Raw genomic sequence first — 20466 nt, 5'->3', positions numbered from 1 at the left:
TCCATCACTATTTAGCATTTATTTTCATATATTATAGCTTGGGCCAGATCCTCGGATCCACCAACGATCTCTCGAACCAAGGGGCAGAAGCACTCACCTTATTCTTGAGAGCGAGCAAATTGGTGCATAGACTTTCTATAGTGATCTGCTCATCATCAAGGCATAAGTTGAGCGCTTTTGTCCCTTGGTTTGGGTGATGGTTTGGGGTCCCAACACCCAGACCACAAACCACAATCCAGCACAAAAAAATAAACTGAGCGTAGCGCACTATAGAGGTACAGTGTCTATAAAAAGTCAACATTTCCCTATTAAAATGCCAGGTTTTTGTCACGTAAAGATATTGTAACAAGAAGAATAATTTCAGAACTCTTCCCACCTTTAATGGCACCTATAATCTGTACATATCCATTAAACAATACAGAGAATTTTTTTGGGTGGAAAAAGAAATATAAAGAGCTAAAATAATGTGGTTGCATAAATATGCACACCCTTCCACTTATAATTTGTGGAAGTACTGTTTGAATTTATGACAGCATTCAGTCTTTTAGGATCAGAGCCTATCAGCATGGCACATCCAGAATTGGCAATTTTTGCCCAATATTCTTTGCAGTAGCTCCAAATCTGTTGGATTGCAAGGGCATCTCCTGTGTACAGCGCCCTCTTCAGGTCACCCACAGATTTTCAATTGGATTCAGGTCTAGGCTCTGGCTGGGCCATGCAAAAACTTTGATTTTTTTTTTCTAGCGAAGCCATTCTTTTGTTGATTTGGAGGTGTGCTTGGCATTGTTGTCATACACTGTAAAAGTAATCTATAACTTTTTAGCAGAAGCCTGAAAGGTTTTTTTTCAAACTTGACTGACATTTAGAACCGTTCATAATCCCCTCCACCTTCACTACAGGTCCAGATCCAGCTGCCAAAAATCTGCCCTAAGGCATCATAATGCTGCTTCTACCATGCTTCACTGTGGGTATGTTTTTTTTTGTCGATGCACAGTGTTGGCTTTGAAAAAAAACATTCCTTTTTGAATTATGGCCAAAAAGTTCAACCTTGGTCTTATAAGACCATAGTATTTTTTTCCCCATGCTTCTGGCACATTTGATGTAGGTTACATAAAAACATAGCCAGTTTAGGTCTTTTTTTTGTAAGAAAAGTCTTCCGTTTTGACATCCCACCTCACAGGCCAGACATATGAAGGATATTGTTGTCATATGCCGAACACACAGAAAGTACTTTCCAAAAAATCCTGCAGCTCCTTTAATATTGCTGTGGGCCTATTGGTAGCTTCTTGGACCTATTTATTTCTTGTGTTTTCATTAATTTGTGAGGGACGTCCAGTTCTAGTCACTGTTGTGCCAAATTTAAGCCATTTCTTGATGACTGTCTGCACAGTGTCTATGATACATCTAATAGCTTGGAATTTTTTTGCTTCTGACTGATAACATATAACTATGAGATCCCTTTGCTATGTTGTAAGCTGTTTATGGACCACTAGATGGTGGCCCGATTCTAACGCATCGGGTATTCTAGAATATGCATGTCCACGTAGTATATTGCACAGCCCACATAGTATATTGCCCAGCTATGCAGTATATTGCCCAGCTACGTAGTATATTGCCCAGCCACGTAGTATATTGCCCAGCCACGTAGTATATTGCCCAGCCACGTAGTATATTTCCCAGCCACGTAGCATATTGCCCAGTCACGTAGTATATTGCCCAGCCACGTAGTATATTGCCCAGCCACGTAGTATATTGCCCAGCCACGTAGCATATTGCCCAGTCACGTAGTATATTGCCCAGCTACGTAGTATATTGCCCAGCCACGTAGTATATTGCCCAGTCACGTAGTATATTGCCCAGCCACGTAGTATATTGCCCAGTAATGTAGTATATTGCCCAGCCACGTAGTATATTGCCCAGCCACGTAGTATATTGCCCAGTCACGTAGTATATTGCCCAGCCACGTAGTATATTGCCCAGTCACGTAGTATATTGCCGAGCTACGTAGTATATTGCACAGCGATGTAGTATACAGCACAGAGCCACGTAGTATACAGCACAGACACGTAGTATATTGCCTAGCCACGTAGTATATTGCACAGCTGCATAGTATATTGCCCAGTCACATAGTATATTGCCCAGTCACGTAGTATACAGCACAGAGCCTTGTAGTATATTGCCCAGTCACGTAGTATATTGCCCAGTCACGTAGTATACAGCACAGAGCCTTGTAGTATATTGCCCAGCCACGTAGTATATTGCCCAGTCACATAGTATATTGCCCAGCGACGTAGTATATTGCCCAGACACGTAGTATATTGCCCAGCTACGTAGTATATTGCCCAGCCACGTAGTATATTGCCCAGTCACATAGTATATTGCCCAGCCACGTAGTATATTGCCCAGTCACGTAGTATATTGCCCAGCTATGTAGTATATTGCCCAGCCACGTAGTATATTGCCCAGCCATGTAGTATATTGCCCAGCTACGTAGTATATTGCCCAGCCACGTAGTATATTGCCCAGTCACGTAGTATATTGCCCAGCTATGTAGTATATTGCCCAGCCACGTAGTATATTGCCCAGCCACGTAGTATATTGCCCAGCCACGTAGTATATTGCCCAGCCACGTAGTATATTGCCCAGCTACGTAGTATATTGCGCAGCCACGTAGTATATTCCCCAGCTATGTAGTATATTGCCCAGCCACGTAGTATATTGCCCAGCCACGTAGTATATTGCCCAGCCACGTAGCATATTGCCCAGTCACGTAGTATATTGCCCAGCCACGTAGTATATTGCCCAGCCACGTAGTATATTGCCCAGCCACGTAGCATATTGCCCAGTCACGTAGTATATTGCCCAGCTACGTAGTATATTGCCCAGCCACGTAGTATATTGCCCAGTCACGTAGTATATTGCCCAGCCACGTAGTATATTGCCCAGTAATGTAGTATATTGCCCAGCCACGTAGTATATTGCCCAGCCACGTAGTATATTGCCCAGTCACGTAGTATATTGCCCAGCCACGTAGTATATTGCCCAGTCACGTAGTATATTGCCGAGCTACGTAGTATATTGCACAGCGATGTAGTATACAGCACAGAGCCACGTAGTATACAGCACAGACACGTAGTATATTGCCTAGCCACGTAGTATATTGCACAGCTGCATAGTATATTGCCCAGTCACATAGTATATTGCCCAGTCACGTAGTATACAGCACAGAGCCTTGTAGTATATTGCCCAGTCACGTAGTATATTGCCCAGTCACGTAGTATACAGCACAGAGCCTTGTAGTATATTGCCCAGCCACGTAGTATATTGCCCAGTCACATAGTATATTGCCCAGCGACGTAGTATATTGCCCAGACACGTAGTATATTGCCCAGCTACGTAGTATATTGCCCAGCCACGTAGTATATTGCCCAGTCACATAGTATATTGCCCAGCCACGTAGTATATTGCCCAGTCACGTAGTATATTGCCCAGCTATGTAGTATATTGCCCAGCCACGTAGTATATTGCCCAGCCACGTAGTATATTGCCCAGCTACGTAGTATATTGCCCAGCCACGTAGTATATTGCCCAGTCATGTAGTATATTGCCCAGCTATGTAGTATATTGCCCAGCCACGTAGTATATTGCCCAGCCACGTAGTATATTGCCCAGCCACGTAGTATATTGCCCAGCCACGTAGTATATTGCCCAGCTACGTAGTATATTGCGCAGCCACGTAGTATATTCCCCAGCTATGTAGTATATTGCCCAGCCACGTAGTATATTGCCCAGACACGTAGTATATTGCCCAGCTACGTAGTATATTGCCCAGCCATGTAGTATATTGCCCAGTCACGTAGTATATTGCCCAGTCATGTAGTATATTGCCCAGCCACGTAGTATATTGCCCAGTCACGTAGTATATTGCCCAGCCATGTAGTATATTGCCCAGACACGTAGTATATTGCCCAGCTACGTAGTATATTGCGCAGCTACGTAGTATATTCCCCAGCTATGTAGTATATTGCCCAGCCACGTAGTATATTGCCCAGTCACGTAGTATATTGCCCAGCCACGTAGTATATTGCCCAGTCACGTAGTATATTGCCCAGCCATGTAGTATATTGCCCAGACACGTAGTATATTGCCCAGCTACGTAGTATATTGCGCAGCTACGTAGTATATTCCCCAGCTATGTAGTATATTGCCCAGCCACGTAGTATATTGCCCAGCCACGTGGTATATTGCCCAGTCACGTAGTATATTGCCCAGCCACGTAGTATATTGCCCAGTCACGTAGTATATTGCCCAGCCATGTAGTATATTGCCCAGACACGTAGTATATTGCCCAGCTACGTAGTATATTGCGCAGCTACGTAGTATATTCCCCAGCTATGTAGTATATTGCCCAGCCACGTAGTATATTGCCCAGCCACGTAGTATATTGCCCAGCCACGTAGTATATTGCCCAGCCACGTAGCATATTGCCCAGTCACGTAGTATATTGCCCAGCCACGTAGTATATTGCCCAGCCACGTAGTATATTGCCCAGCCACGTAGCATATTGCCCAGTCACGTAGTATATTGCCCAGCTACGTAGTATATTGCCCAGCTACGTAGTATATTGCGCAGCTACGTAGTATATTCCCCAGCTATGTAGTATATTGCCCAGCCACGTAGTATATTGCCCAGCCACGTGGTATATTGCCCAGCCACGTGGTATATTGCCCAGCTATGTAGTATATTCCCCACCTCTGTCCTAAGATGATTCCAGTGGAGTCATTGTTCCATTTTGCCTGATCTAACAGGAAACCCAATAGATAATCATGGAACGACCCCTTTAGTTATTTATTCAGCACAAAACTTAGGACATGAAAATGACTCAAGATTCAGATGAATTCATCTATGGTTTCCAAAGATGATGCAATGTGTTTATGGGCTAACCCCTTTATGGTAATCACACAAACAACTTATACCACCTGTCCACAGAATAAACATTCTATCACTGGGGGTCTGGCTGATGATACCCCACTGATTATGTCAATGGACATCTCCCCTGTGTGAATGAAGGCTTACTGAGTATGTGTAACCACTACACTGTTAAAGGGAATCTGGGTGACATATCACTGGAATCAGGATCTCTGTCTCTACATTATGCTGCTCTCAGAATTGGTGGCAAAAACCTGCTGACAGATTCCCTTTAACTCTTATAGACAAGTAAGGGAGATTTAATTGAGTAATGATTGCACATGCTCAGTAAAGCTTCAGTCACACAGTGGACTTTGGGGATAAGTGAGGCGGTCCACCAATGAACCTGTAGATAAGTGATATAAGTTGCATATGGGATAATCCCTTTAATAGAGTGAGCGCTGACCAAAGATGTCGTGAATGGATCTATCTGTGGTGACTATATTTTGTCTGCAATATTTTACTGTTCCTCTCACTCTTTATGGTTGGAATTTGTGTGTGTGATTGTGCCGGTTCCCTTTGGCTTCTTTATCTGGTTTTCCTACATACCGTAGTTATTTAAGTCTGGAATTTTACAGTTTTAACTAAATCTGCCAATTTCAGCATACCTCTTTGACAGCGCAACCTTTGATTCAACCTGCCCCCTACTTCTCACTAGGATACTATGAACAAGTGTGCACAGTTTGAAGAGCGAGTGACTGCAGGATCGGAGCACACAGCGGTTGTCTGTTACCATAGACACACATAGGTTGGCACCAGACCTGTACACAGAGCAATGAGAATCATTCGCATACGATTATTGCTTCATTGTTATTGTTTATGCGTTTGTAAAATAGAAAAGTTAGACGGTTTGGTCTGGGAGTTGACTCCTGACCTTCCTGCCTTCACTGAAAAAAATGTAAAATCCTCAGTGTACAGTGTGCACACAGAGTGACCGCAGACTTAGCATTTTAAACTGGACAACCCCTGTAATGTTTTCTGTAATCATAAAAGTCTGCTATTTACTTACCCAAAAAAGAAAAATTGCAAACCGTGTTATAACTTTTTCTTTTTTGTGCACAGAGGTAGCAAAGTTTAATTTGACAAATGAAATATTTTGATAGCTTGTCACTGAAGGTTATCTCCGCTAAGAGGATTTAGGTAATGTGAGGTTGCACAGGCCGCTGACCCATGTCAGATTACACTCTTTAATGCCCGGATATCTCAGTGCTGCATTATCTGCGTTAAGATAAGCCTTGCTCCATCTGTACTTATGTGTTGGTCAGTGCACGGCTACTGCATATTGAAGGGCAGCTGGCACTGTGACATCCTGATCTATTGTACCCACATGTATGGCAGAAAGGCATATTTTTTGGTTAATGTTTAGGTTTTTAAATCTAAAAACAATCCTATTGCATACACTGAGTGTGCACCATAGGTGTGAATATAGCTCAAGCTGTTGTGGTTTTATGTGTCACTAGAATAGTGAGTGCAGCTCTGGAGTATAATATGTGACACAAGTCAAGATCATTCCAGTATAAAGTACTCCACAATATATACACATTGATTCCATCCACCAGCAGAATAGTGAGTGCAGCTCTGGAGTATAACGAAGTATGCAACTGTGGATAAGTGCAAGTTAAAGGGAATCTGTCACCTCCTTTTTCGTATATAAACTTCAGCCACCGCCATTAGGGGCTTATCTACAACATTCTGTAATGCTGTACATAAGCCCCCAATGTATCCTGAGAGATAAGAAAAACAAGTTAGATTATACTCACGCCGCTCCGTTGCAGGCGTACTTTATCTGCCTTGTTGAGGGCAGAGCAAAGTACTGCATTGTGGGAAAGGTGAGAGAGGCCCAGCGCCTGCGCACTGCAGTACTTTGCTCTGCCCTCAACAGGGCAGATAAAGTACGCCTGCGCCGGAGCCGCAGCATGAAGACAAGAAGAGGACGTCATCACATGAAGATGGGAGGCCCCGGACCGCGACGCTCCATCGGACCGGACCACAGCGGGACCGCCCCTGGGTGAGTATAATATAACCTGTTTTTTTTTTATCTTTCAGGTTACATTGGGGGCTTATCTACAGCATTACAGAATTCTGAAGATAAGCCCCTGATGGCGTTGGCCTTAGCTTATATACGAAAAAGTAGGTGACAGATTCCCTTTAATATTACACCATTAAAAAAACACTCATGAAATTAAACCACCACCAATCCACAACTTTTTTGATAGTCAGCAGTTGTTCACTAGCATGTTTAGGCAGGTAGACCGTATTTCCCATGCGCATGGATGATCAGTAGCACAGTTTACACAGCACAGTTTACACAGCACGATGTGCTGACGAAAATAATCGTTTTTAAGTCTATCATTTTTTCAGGTATTCAGTAGCCTGTTTACACTGTCTGATTATTGGGAAACAAGCGTTCCTAGGAATGCTGTTAAACAATGATCCCCTGGATTAAACCCAGCTTTGCTAAACATTTTATGTAGAGTTTGTTTTGAGATTACCCGCAAAGAATCCTGAAGTGATTTGAAAATGCTATAGGAAATATATATTGAAATTTAAAAAAATGCTTTCCCATCAGATTGGGCTCAAATTCTTATACACAAATGGGTGTGAATTGTATCATTTTTAATGTGAGTGGTTTCTATGGTTGTGAATCAAGTGTTCTGTCCAGAGATTGAGTCTAGCTGATGAAGAAATGGAAACTATATTTTCAAAACATCTCGATTTATTCAGTACCGAGTTATGAACACCGCATACAGAAATCCCCGCACATACAGCCGTGACGGATATCAATGAAGTTATAGTATGAGGATTGTTCTGCCGCACTGAATGCACTTGGGCAAATCATCAAGATCCGCTGCTGCTGGTATGGTATTTCCGAGGGTGGCACTCATACTCAATACTGAATAAATCGAGATGTTTTTACATTTTTTTTAATAAATTACACATCATTGATCTTGAAAAGTGTGTGTGTGTGTGGTGTGTGTGTGTGTGTATATATATATATATATATATATATATATATATATACACATGGACCCCTCAACATCCTATATAGAAAAAATATATCCTAGATAGACATAGCCTCCCTCTATTAGGGTATATGGATATCCTCTGCTCAAGACCCCCATGTTCTACCCAGAGCGGACAGATTTGTTTCCTGTAGAAATAGAAGGTTTTGTTCACGCGTCAGTTATGTCACAATTTTTTTTAACAATTTTCTTAACCTGTTACTTGCCAAATTAGCAATTTTCATTTTTTTTTTTAATGACAGATTTTTAATGATTTGGGTCCTAATGAATCAGAAACATAATTTGCAAAAATTTTTCAAGTACTGATGTTTCAGAAAAGGGCGTCCTAATATTCAATTAAAAATGACAATGACACGATTTCCTATTTTGTAAACATTCATTTTACAAACACAACACAAAAAAATTGGACCTAATTATAAAAATTATAAAATCTTAGTTGCTAGAGGCTAAAGATTAGGCGTCCCAAAAAAAGGACATTGGTAGATAATGGGTTAAATCAGGGTAAAACCCCCATCATTTGGGTCATCAATTCTGGAAAATCCCATCCTTGCAATGTTGGAATGAACCTCAGCTATAAATGAAGGCACAGATTAATATTGAAATGAATAGTTTTGTTTCAGTCTGAAAAACGTAATATCTATGCCTATTATCCATCTTGTATTGCAGCCAACCAATGGTGCAAAAAGTGTTCCAGCGCGGGGGCATGGATTTCTTGTGCAGGTATGTTCAGTATCATGTATTCAATCCGGTACAATATTCTGTTATTCAATGAACCTAACTATACAACAAAACGCATGAGGTGTAACAGGGCACCAAAAAACTGAATACGTTATATGAACCACAAAAGGAGGATTCAGTATAAGGTGCCAATAAAAATCAGATTATAATCCTATATGTGCTCACTGAAAGTAATATTGTGAAGCCTGAAGTACCATGTACTAATATGGGATATACTGCTCCCCTACAGGAATCCGGTGATAGAGAGTTATATCAAAGCACTTACATGTATAAGGAGTCTGTGTATGGCGTCCCCCGCTGCCCCGACGCACGTTTTGCTTTCTTCGTCAGGAGACTTGTTCCAATATCAGACAGACAACATACGCAGGAAACAAGATAATTCCTCCCACTTTATTTTATTGGAATTTTAAAGCGATATTCCCAAAATCCAAAGTCATCTCTCTCCATAAAATATAAGCTAAAATACTGATTTCTGAAGATTCTCCATCAATCCTGAGAATGGGGCTCTGGAATAGAGTGGAGGTGCACATGCTTAGCTTCCGCTCTATTCATTGTCCATAGGACTGTTGGAGAAAGCCGCGTATAGTGCTCGATATCCCCAGTAGATCTGTAGATAGTGAATGGAGTGTAGGGCACCTCTGCTTCATTCACGATGGGGCTTTACAGTGTAAGATTCTCAGGATCGCTGGGGTCCCAGCAGTTGGAATCCACCAATACATTTTCACCACCCTATTAATGGGATAACTTTCTATTATGGGAATGCCCCTTTAAAGCTAATTTCACGTGTCAAGGATTTGCGTATAGTAAATCTGATGAATATTTTGCTAGTGGATCTGCAGACAAAATTTGAGGTTTTGAAGTGCTCAATATTCATGAACTGCGGTTCCACACCCCCAACTATCGCTGATTGACAACGGACCTATCCCAGTCTTCCATATTGATCACAATGTTTAAGACTTTGGGACTTAGATACTTAGTAGTTATCCAGATTGTTGATTGATGAGTCTGTATCACTGTAATGAGGACCATATAATCTTAATTGTTCCATACTAAGCAAAGCACAGCTACTACAAATTGTGGGGATCTTGACCGGTATGTTTGGTAGTGACTGTGCCAGATATGGGACTAAGCTTCAGCAACAGGCCGGGCCACCACAAAATGTATGGATCCGTGTCGGAGACAAATAAGGGGACATTCCATCACTGAGTACTACTGAGCTGCAATATCTGGAACAGCCACTAAAAATTGTATAAATTTGGGCCACTAGAAAATTACGGCACTAGAAAATGTAAGGAAGTGTGCCTGGTAAACAGTATAGGAGATGTGGCACAAGGCCCTTGTTGATGTTGATAGTCTATTGTTGGGCTAGGCTCTCCATATCAGTAACTCAGAAAACTGAGCCACCTTACATTAGTGTTATAGTGACGGCCCATTCTGTCCCAAAACTCAGGAAGTGTCAGCATGGTGTGACTGTTCTAGCGAAGAGTGTGAAGTATGGAACATTTCACAATTGTATGTGGAAGGAAATCTGTTACTAGCCCCTTAAATCAGTCACCCCAACCCACTACCAGATCTAAGGTTGATAGAATAATTTATGGGAAATAGCCCATCAGTATCAAAATGCCAAAAAATCAGTTTCAATTAGACACATTATGATAATACAATGATGACTCTGCTCATCCTGTCCCAATCTATACAGTAAAGCTGACGTGAGTTTTTTATCTGTAGATAATTGCAAAGTATAAAACATATATGTATAATGACTATCCATTTTTTATTATTTATAACCTCTAATTTCATATTTGTGAATTCTTATTTGTTGTCACCATCATCTCCTTTTTGATCTTTTAGACAATAGAGTTTGCTGAGCAGAGAATACCTGTGCTAAACGAGTACTGTGTGGTTTGTGATGAACCTCATGTATTTCAAAATGGACCAATGCTGAGGGTGAGTGCTCTTTACATTATGGATATACTACACATTGCATGCAGCCTAGTGTTTAGTATTTAGCTCAGTCATTTGTCTGCAATAGCTGTTTTGGGGGAAACTGGGTGTAGGGCTTAAGAGGCCAAATGCCCATGGACTTTTCCACATTTTTTCACGTTACACCCAGAAACTTTAAGATATTTTATTGAGATTTTGTGTGATATACCAACACAAAGTAGCAAGTCATTGTGATGTGTAAAAGAAATAATACATTGCTTTGTAAATATTTTAGAAATAGAAATCTTAAAATTGTGAGCGCATTTGTATTCAGGACCCTGTAATTTGATGCCCCAAAATAAAATCCTGAGTGACTAATTACCTGCAGATGTCAAATAATTAGTAAATTGAGTCCACCTTTGTGTAATTTATTCTCAGTATATCTGCAGCTGTTCTGTGAAGGCCTCAGAGATTTGTTTGAGAACATTAGGGACGAAATAACATCATGAAAACCAAGGAACACACCAGACAGGTCAGAGATAAAGTTGTGGAGAAGAGTAAAGCAGAGTAAGGTTATACAAAACAGCCCAAGCTATAAACATCTTATGGAGCACTGTTCAGTCATTCATCCAAAATTGGAAGAGTATAGCACAACTGCAAACATCCCAAGCAGGGAGAGTACTAATCCTTATTGAAAATATGACAAAGTATGTGATTGACAAGGGAGGTGGATTCATAACTGACTCCGTGATCGTACTCAAAGAGTGGTAATAAATGGTTGCACATCCAATTGTAAGATTGGGGTACCACTAGGCTCTGTCCTGGCTCCAGTGTTGTTCAATATTTTTATAAATGATCTAGATAAGGGAACTGAAGGTAAACTGATCAAATTTGCAGATGACGCAAAGCTAGGAGGGATAGCCAACACTAGAGAAGATCGAGAAAGGATTCAGAAGGATCTAGATAAGGTTGAAAAATGGGTATCGACTAATAGAATGGTAGTTAACAGGGAGAAATGCAAGATTCTACATCTGGGCAAGAAAAATGAAAATTATATCTACAGAATGGGAGGAATATAACTAAGCAACAGCACGTGTGAAAAATACTTTGGTATACTAATAGATTACAGACTGCACATGAGTAAACAGTGTGATGCAGCAGCAAAAAAAAAGGCAAACACAGTTCTAGGATGTATTAAGAGAAACATAGAGTCTAGATCATGTGAAGTAATTATCCCCCTTTATTCCTGCTTGGTTAGGCCGCATCTTTAATACTGTGCCCAGTTCTGGGCACCACATTTTAAAAAAGACATTGAAAAACTGGATCAAGTTCAGAGAAGAGCTACCAGGATGGTGAGCGGACTACAAAGTATGTCCTACGAAGAACGGTTAAAGGATCTGGGAATGTTTAGCTTTGCAAAAAGGAAGGTTAAGAGTTAATATCTGTCTACAAATATCTGAAGGGCTGTCACAGTGTAGAGGGATTATCATTATTCTCATTTGCATGTGGAAACATGAGAAGTAATGGAATGAAACTGAAAGGGAGAAGATACAGATTAGATGTTAGAAAAAACTTTTTGACCGTGAGGGTGATAAATAAATTGAACAGGCTTCCACGAGAGGTGGTGAGTTCTCCTTCAATGGAAATCTTCATACAGAGGCTGGACAGACATCTGTCAGAGATGGTTTAGTGACTCCTGCATTGAGCAGGTGGTTGAACATGATGACCCTTTAGGTCCCTTCCAACTGTAACATTTTATCTATATATATAATCGTCTAGGGGGCACTTGCGTCTGTTTGTCTGTCTGTTACGGAAATCCCGTGCCACTGATTGGTCGCGGCTGGCAGGCCGCGACCAATCAGCGACGGGCACAATCCAGCTGCGAATTCTCCCCTTCCTACTCTCTGTCAGTGCCCCCTCCAGTCAGCGCTCAAACAGGGTTAACGGCTGCGTTACACCGTGTTATGCCTCGGTGTAACGCAGTCCATTAACGCTGCTATTAAAGGGAAGGTGCCACCAGTTTTCTTGTATTTTGTTTTTTTGTGAAATTAAGCTTAAAATAGTAATTAAAATGTATTAATGCAATGTTTGCACTGTTTGCAAACATTTCTATATGAAAAATATTATATATTTTTCTACAAATATACATATTTACCACTAGGGGGAGCATTTTCCGTTTTAGACCTCAAGCAGCTATAGTAAGATTTAGCAGCTCTGCCCCAGGGATATTAGACCACCCAAAAGGGGAGGGAAATGGTGATGTCAGCAGTTACTGCTCCAACAGTAAGAATGAAGAGCAGTATCACAGGGCAGCACCATTTTGTGTGTGACTGCCCTGTGACCTGCTGTCACCAGCAGTTACTGCATCAGAGGCACAGCTTGTTTACAGAGGAGAAGAACACAGTGGACTCAGCAGCATTTTTTGTGAATAACATTCTTGCCATCCCCCTTCCCCCACCTTAATCCCTGTCCTGTCAGCTGCCCTGCTCTCTCTCTCCAGGTGTCACCTCCCTCTCTGCAGGCTGTGAGTGCAGCTTACTGGAGATCACAGGGACTGTGTGTGAGGGGGAGGGGGAGACACAGCAGGAGAAGCACACAGGGCAGCTTGTGAGGAGCAGAGAATGTGTGCCTGCCTGGAGTACAGAGGAGCAGTGAGGGCTTCTTCTGTCCTGCGATAGAGAGTAAGTGGAGCTCGGCAGATAGCACAGGGCTATAATAAAATGGCAGCCAGTCACACCTACAGCAGTGAATTGTGCAGCCCACAGAGGCGTGCCCGGCTCACTGCTAATGCTGCTGCAATGTTACAGATAGGGTCCGTGCTGGTCTATTATCTCCTATGTCCATGGGGTGCCGTAATATGACACTGATAGGGTCCTCCTACTGCTGCAAAACCAAGATGTCAGCCCCCAGTGCATTCTTTAAACTCATATACCACATGAAATCTGTTTCACATGCATTTCAAACTTGCTTATAGCAGCATGTTATGCTACATTACAGTGATTTATTAATGACCTACAAACGCGGTACCTTCCCTTTAACCCTGTGTGACCAACTTTTTACTATTGATGCTGCCTATCAATAAAAAAAATCAAGCATACACATATTTGGTATCGCTGCGTTCAGAATCGCCCGATCTATCAATATAAAAAAAGAATTAACCTGGTTGCTACACGGCGTATCAAGAAAAAAAGTCAAAACGCCAGAATTACGTTTTTTTGGTCATGGCAACATTGAATTAAAATGCAATAATGGGCGATCAAAAGAACTTATCTGCACCAATATGGCACAAACAAGTCATCACCCGACCCCAGATCACAAAAAATGGAGACGCTGTGGGTATCAGAAAGCGGCGCAATTTCATTTTTTAACAAACGGAATTTTTTTTCACCACTTAGATAAAATAGAACCTAGACATGTTTGGTGTCTGTGAACTAGTAATGACCTGGAGAATCATAATGGCAGGTCAGTTTTAGCATTTAGTGAACATAGTAAAAAAGCAGAACAAAAAAAACAATTGTGGAATTGCACTTTTTTTGCAATTTCACCACACTTGGAATTTTTTTCCCGTTTTCCAGTATACGATATGGTAAAACCATTGGTGTTGTTCAAAAGTACAACTCGTCCTGCAAAAAAACAAGAACTCACATTTCCATATTGAAAAAAAATAAAAAAAAGTTATGGCTCTGGGAAGAAGGGGAGCAAAAAACGAAAACGCAAAAACGAAAATACCTCCTGGGGTTAAGGGATTAAGTTTGTGGGTGTAACGTGAAAAAATGTTGAAAAGTTCACGGGGTACGAATACTTTTTCATGGCATTGTAGGCAACTATGTTATATATTGCCAAGTCCTCCAAACACTCTTTTTTTTTTTTTTCTGTGGCTCACGGCTCTGGTATACGGGGGTCCTAAGTAGGAGACCCTGCTTTATGTCCATATTCTGTACTGGGATATATAGAGCAAGGTTGTCTTGACATGTAATAGTTAGCATAAAAGTACCATATACATTATATGTGGCGCAGTTTTATCTTTTGAGACAGATACTCTGCAACAAAACCGAGGACCACTTAACTCCTCAGATGCCACAACCACCAGCAACTGTGGCATTTAATTGGTTGGAGAAAGATAACCCCTTTCCTTTCTCTACCACCTGTTACCACAGTTGCTATTGACTATGGCACCCAGGGGGTAAATAATCCCTCTATCACCCTGATGTGATTGCTGGAGCCAATGAATTGCTTTTAGTGCCGGTCACTGTAACACTTGCAGCACAGCAGCATTGATCAAGTCTTCTACTGGGATGAAAATATTAAAGTAAAAAATGCTTTATTAAGTAATAAATAAATGTGGGCCAAACAAGTCAGAAGGCCAAACCTCCAACTCCTCAATTCCCATGACTCCGACTCCAACTTCGACTCCACAACTCAGACTCCGACTCCCTCATACATGGCTCATGTTTAAGTTTAAGTGATAAATTTACTGTAGTAAACTGATAACATCAGACTTTTAATCTTTATTATGATACAATAATCAAGCCATTTAGATAGAACATGAAATATATTTATTGGAATACAACTTTAGAATAAAAAAAGTTTGTATATTTCCCAAATTCTTATGAAAAAAATATTCCCTACAAACTGCATTGAACTACTGTGCCCAATTTATTAAATATTTTTGTAGTCGGAGTCGGTCCATTTTATACCGACTCCGACTCCACCAAAATGAACTCCGTCTCCGACTCCACCAAAATGGGCTCCGTCTCCGACTCCACTAAAATGGGCTCCGTCTCCGACTCCACAGCCCTCCATAAAAGACACGTACAGCATACAGATGGCATCTATGTTGCCATGCTTGTGCTATCCGTATTTAACATTGCTAAGGAAAGAAGAAGCTTTGCCATTTATTTCTTTGTCCATCCATGAAAAACACTGATGACACACTGATGGTAAAAATGACACATGGCCGTACACTGATGACACACGGACCATACACTGATGACACACGGACCATACACTGATGATGCACAGACCATACACTGATGGCACACTAATCCAAAACACTGATGACACTCGGACCGTACACTGATGACACACAGACCGTATACCGATGACACACGGACCGTACACTAATGACACATGGACCGTATACCGATGACACACAGATCATACACTGATGACACACGGACCGTATACCGATGACACACGGACCGTACACTAATGACACACGAACCATACACTGATGGCACACTAATCCAAAACATTGATGACACACTGACTATACACTGATGACACACAGGCCGTACACTAATGACACACGGACCATATACTGATGATACACGGACCATACACTGATGACACACGGACCATACACTGATGATATACGGACCATACACTGATGACACACTAATTCAAAACACTGATGACACACGGACCGTATACTGATGACACACGGACCATACACTGGTGATACACGGACCATACACTGATGGCACACTAATCCAAAATACTGATGACACACTGACCGTACACTGATGACACACGGACCGTATGCTGATGACACACAAACCATACACTGATGATACACGGACCATGCACTGATGATGCACAGACCATACACTGATGGCACACTAATCCAAAACACTGATGACACTCGGACCGTATACCGATGACACACAGACCATACACTGATGACACATGGACCGTATACTGATGACACACAGATCATACACTGATGACACACGGACCGTATACCGATGACACACGGACCATACACTGATGACACACGGACCATATACCGATGATACACGGACCGTATACCGATGACACACAGACCGTACACTAATGACACACAGACCATACACTGATGGCACACTAATCCAAAACACTGACACACAGACCGTATACTGATGACACACAGACCGTACACTAATGACACACGGACCATGCAGTGATGACACATGGACCATGCACTGCTGACACACGGACCATACACTTATGACACACGGACCATACACTGATGGCACACTAATCCAAAACACTGATGACACACTGACCGTACACTGATGACACACGGACCGTATACCGATGACACACAGACCATACACTAATGACACACGGACCATACACTGATGATACACGGACCATACACTGATGGCACACTAATCCAAAACACTGATGACACACTGACCGTACACTGATGACACACGGACCATATACCGATGACACACAGACCATACACTGATGACACACGGACCATACACTGGTGATACACAGACCATACACTGATGCACACTAATCCAAAACACTGATGACACACTGACCGTACACTGATGACACACGGACCATGCACTGATGACACACAGACCATACACTGATGATGATCGAACCATACACTGATGGCACACTAATCCAAAATACTGATGACACACGGACCTTTACACTGATTACACGCGGACCGTATACCGATGACATACAGACCATACACTGATGATACACGGACCATACACTGATGGCACACTAATCCAAAACACTGATGACACACGGACCATACACTGGTGATACACGGACCATACACTGATGGCACACTAATTCAAAACACTGATGACACACTGACCGTACACTGATGACACACGGACCATGCACTGATGACACACAGACCATACACTGATGATGACCGAACCATACACTGATGGCACACTAATCCAAAATACTGATGACACACGGACCGTACACTGATTACACGCGGACCGTATACCGATGACATACAGACCATACACTGATGATACACGGACCATACACTGATGGCACACTAATCCAAAACACTGATGACACACTGACTGTACACTGATGATACACGGACCATACACTGATGGCACACTAATCCAAAACACTGATGACACACGGACCATACACTGGTGATACACGGACCATACACTGATGACACACTAATTCAAAACACTGATGACACACTGACCGTACACTGATGACACACGGACCAAGCACTGATGACACACTGATCCAAAACACTGATGACACACTGATGGTAAAAATGACACATGGACCATACACTGATAACACAGACCATACACTGATGATACACAGACTGTACACTGATGACACACGGACCGTACACTGATGACACACGGACCGTACACTGATGACACACTGACCGTACACTCAGGGCTGCCACTAGAAATTTCAGGGCCCCATACTGGCAAAATTTTCGGGGCCCCCTTGAGACTCTGCCCAGGCTCCACCCAGCCCCGCCTCCACCCTAGCTCCGCCTCCACCTCGCAAACTTTCCACAGCCCCTCCACCCTTTCTTTGAAACACTCCACTTCTGCACCACGTCCTCACCAATCACACATTAACACCATATCACACACACACAGCCATCAGCTTTTGTTTTGATCAAAAGATATTTAAGCCTGCCACCACGACAAGGTAGACTCTATTGGCAGGGCCCTACTCTACTCTAACCTATTAAACAGTTAACTTTTTTTTTTTTTTGGCTATATTTTAATTATCTGTGTGACAGCTCTCCAGCGACCAAACAGCGACGCTGCAGCGATCGGCATCGTTGCCTAGATCGCTGCAGCGTCGCTAAATGTGACAGTACCTTTAGGTGAACCAAAACTTATAAGTTACTGGATGATCCTGAGCTGCTGCCTGATGTTATAATTGGGCATTTGGTTTTGCAGCAGGTCAGGATCATCCAGTAGCTTATACATTGCTGTTGGGGAGGAGGAAGTTAAGGGGGAAGGTATGACTGTATCATACAATCACATACTGATATGGTGAACAAACGAATACATGGACTTGTTATTTACTCACACAGCTGGAGTTGCCGCCGCGCTCACCACCCAGTCAAGAATAATGGTCCTCTAAAGGTACCGTCACACTAGACGATATCGCTAGCGATCCGTGACGTTGCAGCGTCCTCGCTAGCGATATCGTCCAGTGTGACAGGCAGCAGCGATCAGGCCCCTGCTGGGAGATCGCTGGTCGGGGAAGAAAGTCCAGAACTTTATTTCGTCGCTGGACTCCCCGCAGACATCGCTGAATCGGTGTGTGTGACACCGATTCAGCGATGTCTTCACTGGTAACCAGGGTAAACATCGGGTAACTAAGCGCAGGGCCGCGCTTAGTAACCCGATGTTTACCCTGGTTACCAGCGTAAAAAAACAAACAGTACATACTTACATTCAGCTGTCTGTCCCTTGCCGTCTGTTTGCTGCACTGACTGCTGGCCGCAAAGTGAAAGTGAAAGCACAGCACAGCGGTGAGTCACACAGCGGTGACTCACCGCTGTGGCTGTGCTCTGCTTTCACTTTACGGCCAGCAGTCAGTGCAGCAAACAGACGGCAAGGGACAGACAGCTGAATGTAAGTATGTACTGTTTGTTTTTTTTACGATGGTAACCAGGGTAAACATCGGGTTACTTAGCGCGGCCCTGCGCTTAGTTACCCGATGTTTACCCTGGTTACCGGGGACCTCGGGATCGTTGGTCGCTGGAGAGCGGTCTGTGTGACAGCTCTCCAGCGACCAAACAGCGACGCTGCAGCGATCCGGATCGTTGTCGGTATCGCTGCAGCGTCGCTTAGTGTGACGGTACCTTTAGCCTGCCCACCTCTGCCACCTCAGCCTGCAAAACAAATAAATAAATAACTGGAAGGTGTATATTATTGCATATATAATCACTGGTTATACACTACCAAAAATTAACTATAAATTACATTAGAGCCATGAAGATAAAAAAAATCTTATTTTTTCAAATGATTTTTGCCCCAATTTTTTTGGGTAACCAAGGATAACAGGAGAAATTTGACCCCAAAAGTTGTTGTGCAATTTGTCCTGAGTACACTGACACCCCATATGCCGGAGTAAACCCCTGTTTGGGTGCATGGCAGAGCTTGGAAGGGAAGGAACGCTGTTAGACTTTAACGCAGAATTGACTGGAATTGAGATCGGACGCCATGTCGTGTTTGGAGAGCCCCTGATGTGCTTAAATAATGGAAACCCCCAATTCTAACTCCAACCCTAACCCCAACACACCCCTAACCATGATAGCCCCAACAACAACTATAGCCCAACCCCAACTATAGCCCCAACTCTTATCCTAATGGGAACGTGGAAATAAATACATTTTTCTTATTTTATTATTTTTCCCTAATTAAGTGGGTGATAAAGGGGGGTGTGATTTACTATGTTTAGTGGGTTTTTATGTTTGTCAGCTGTCACATGCTAAAAGCTCTTTTTTTCCCCAAAAAAATTGTTTTTGCGTCTCCACATTTTGAAAGCTAGAATTTTTCCATATTTTGGCCCACGGAGTCATGTAAGGTTTTTTTTTGGCGGGACAAGTCGATGTTTTTATTGGTACCATTTTGGGCACATTACATTTTTTGATCGCTTTTTATTCCAATTTTTGGGAGGCAGAATGAACAAAAAACAGCTATTCATGAATTTCTTTTGGGTGGGGCGTTTATACCGTTCCACGTGTGGTAAAATTGATAAAGAAGTTGTATTCTTTGGGTCAGTACGGTTACATCAATACCTCATTTATATCATTTTTATGTTTTGGCGCTTTTAAACAATAATAATTATTTTTGCATCGCTTTATTCAGAGTGACTGTCACACAGCCGTGACACCTGCAGCTGCGGCGCCAAACATGTGATCATCGGGAGCGCTCCCGTTATCTGGGTTACTGCTGTAGCTTAATTGGTAAGCGCTACAGCTTGCCGAATAAGCAAGGTCACGAACAAATTTGCTCTACTCTACTTATGACATAGCTTCTGACTTCCAGCCAGTCAGAACCTGCAC

The 20466-nt window shown here is 42.4% G+C and overlaps 1 protein-coding gene across 1 annotated transcript in view; it reads left to right on the top strand.

The window, feature by feature from the left end:
* PARP8 (poly(ADP-ribose) polymerase family member 8) overlaps window positions 1–20466 on the top strand; it is a 437603-nt gene that overhangs the window by 328893 nt on the left and 88244 nt on the right. The window contains exons 13-14 of the mRNA XM_069748619.1: window positions 8658–8711; window positions 10581–10676. Of these exons, the coding sequence (XP_069604720.1) occupies window positions 8658–8711; window positions 10581–10676 (150 nt within the window). The remainder of the gene's footprint in view (window positions 1–8657; window positions 8712–10580; window positions 10677–20466) is intronic.

Source organism: Ranitomeya imitator, chromosome 1 (genome assembly GCF_032444005.1).
Source record: "Ranitomeya imitator isolate aRanImi1 chromosome 1, aRanImi1.pri, whole genome shotgun sequence".
Lineage (NCBI taxonomy): Eukaryota > Metazoa > Chordata > Amphibia > Anura > Dendrobatidae > Ranitomeya > Ranitomeya imitator.
This window is presented reverse-complemented; position numbering and strand designations above follow the sequence as displayed.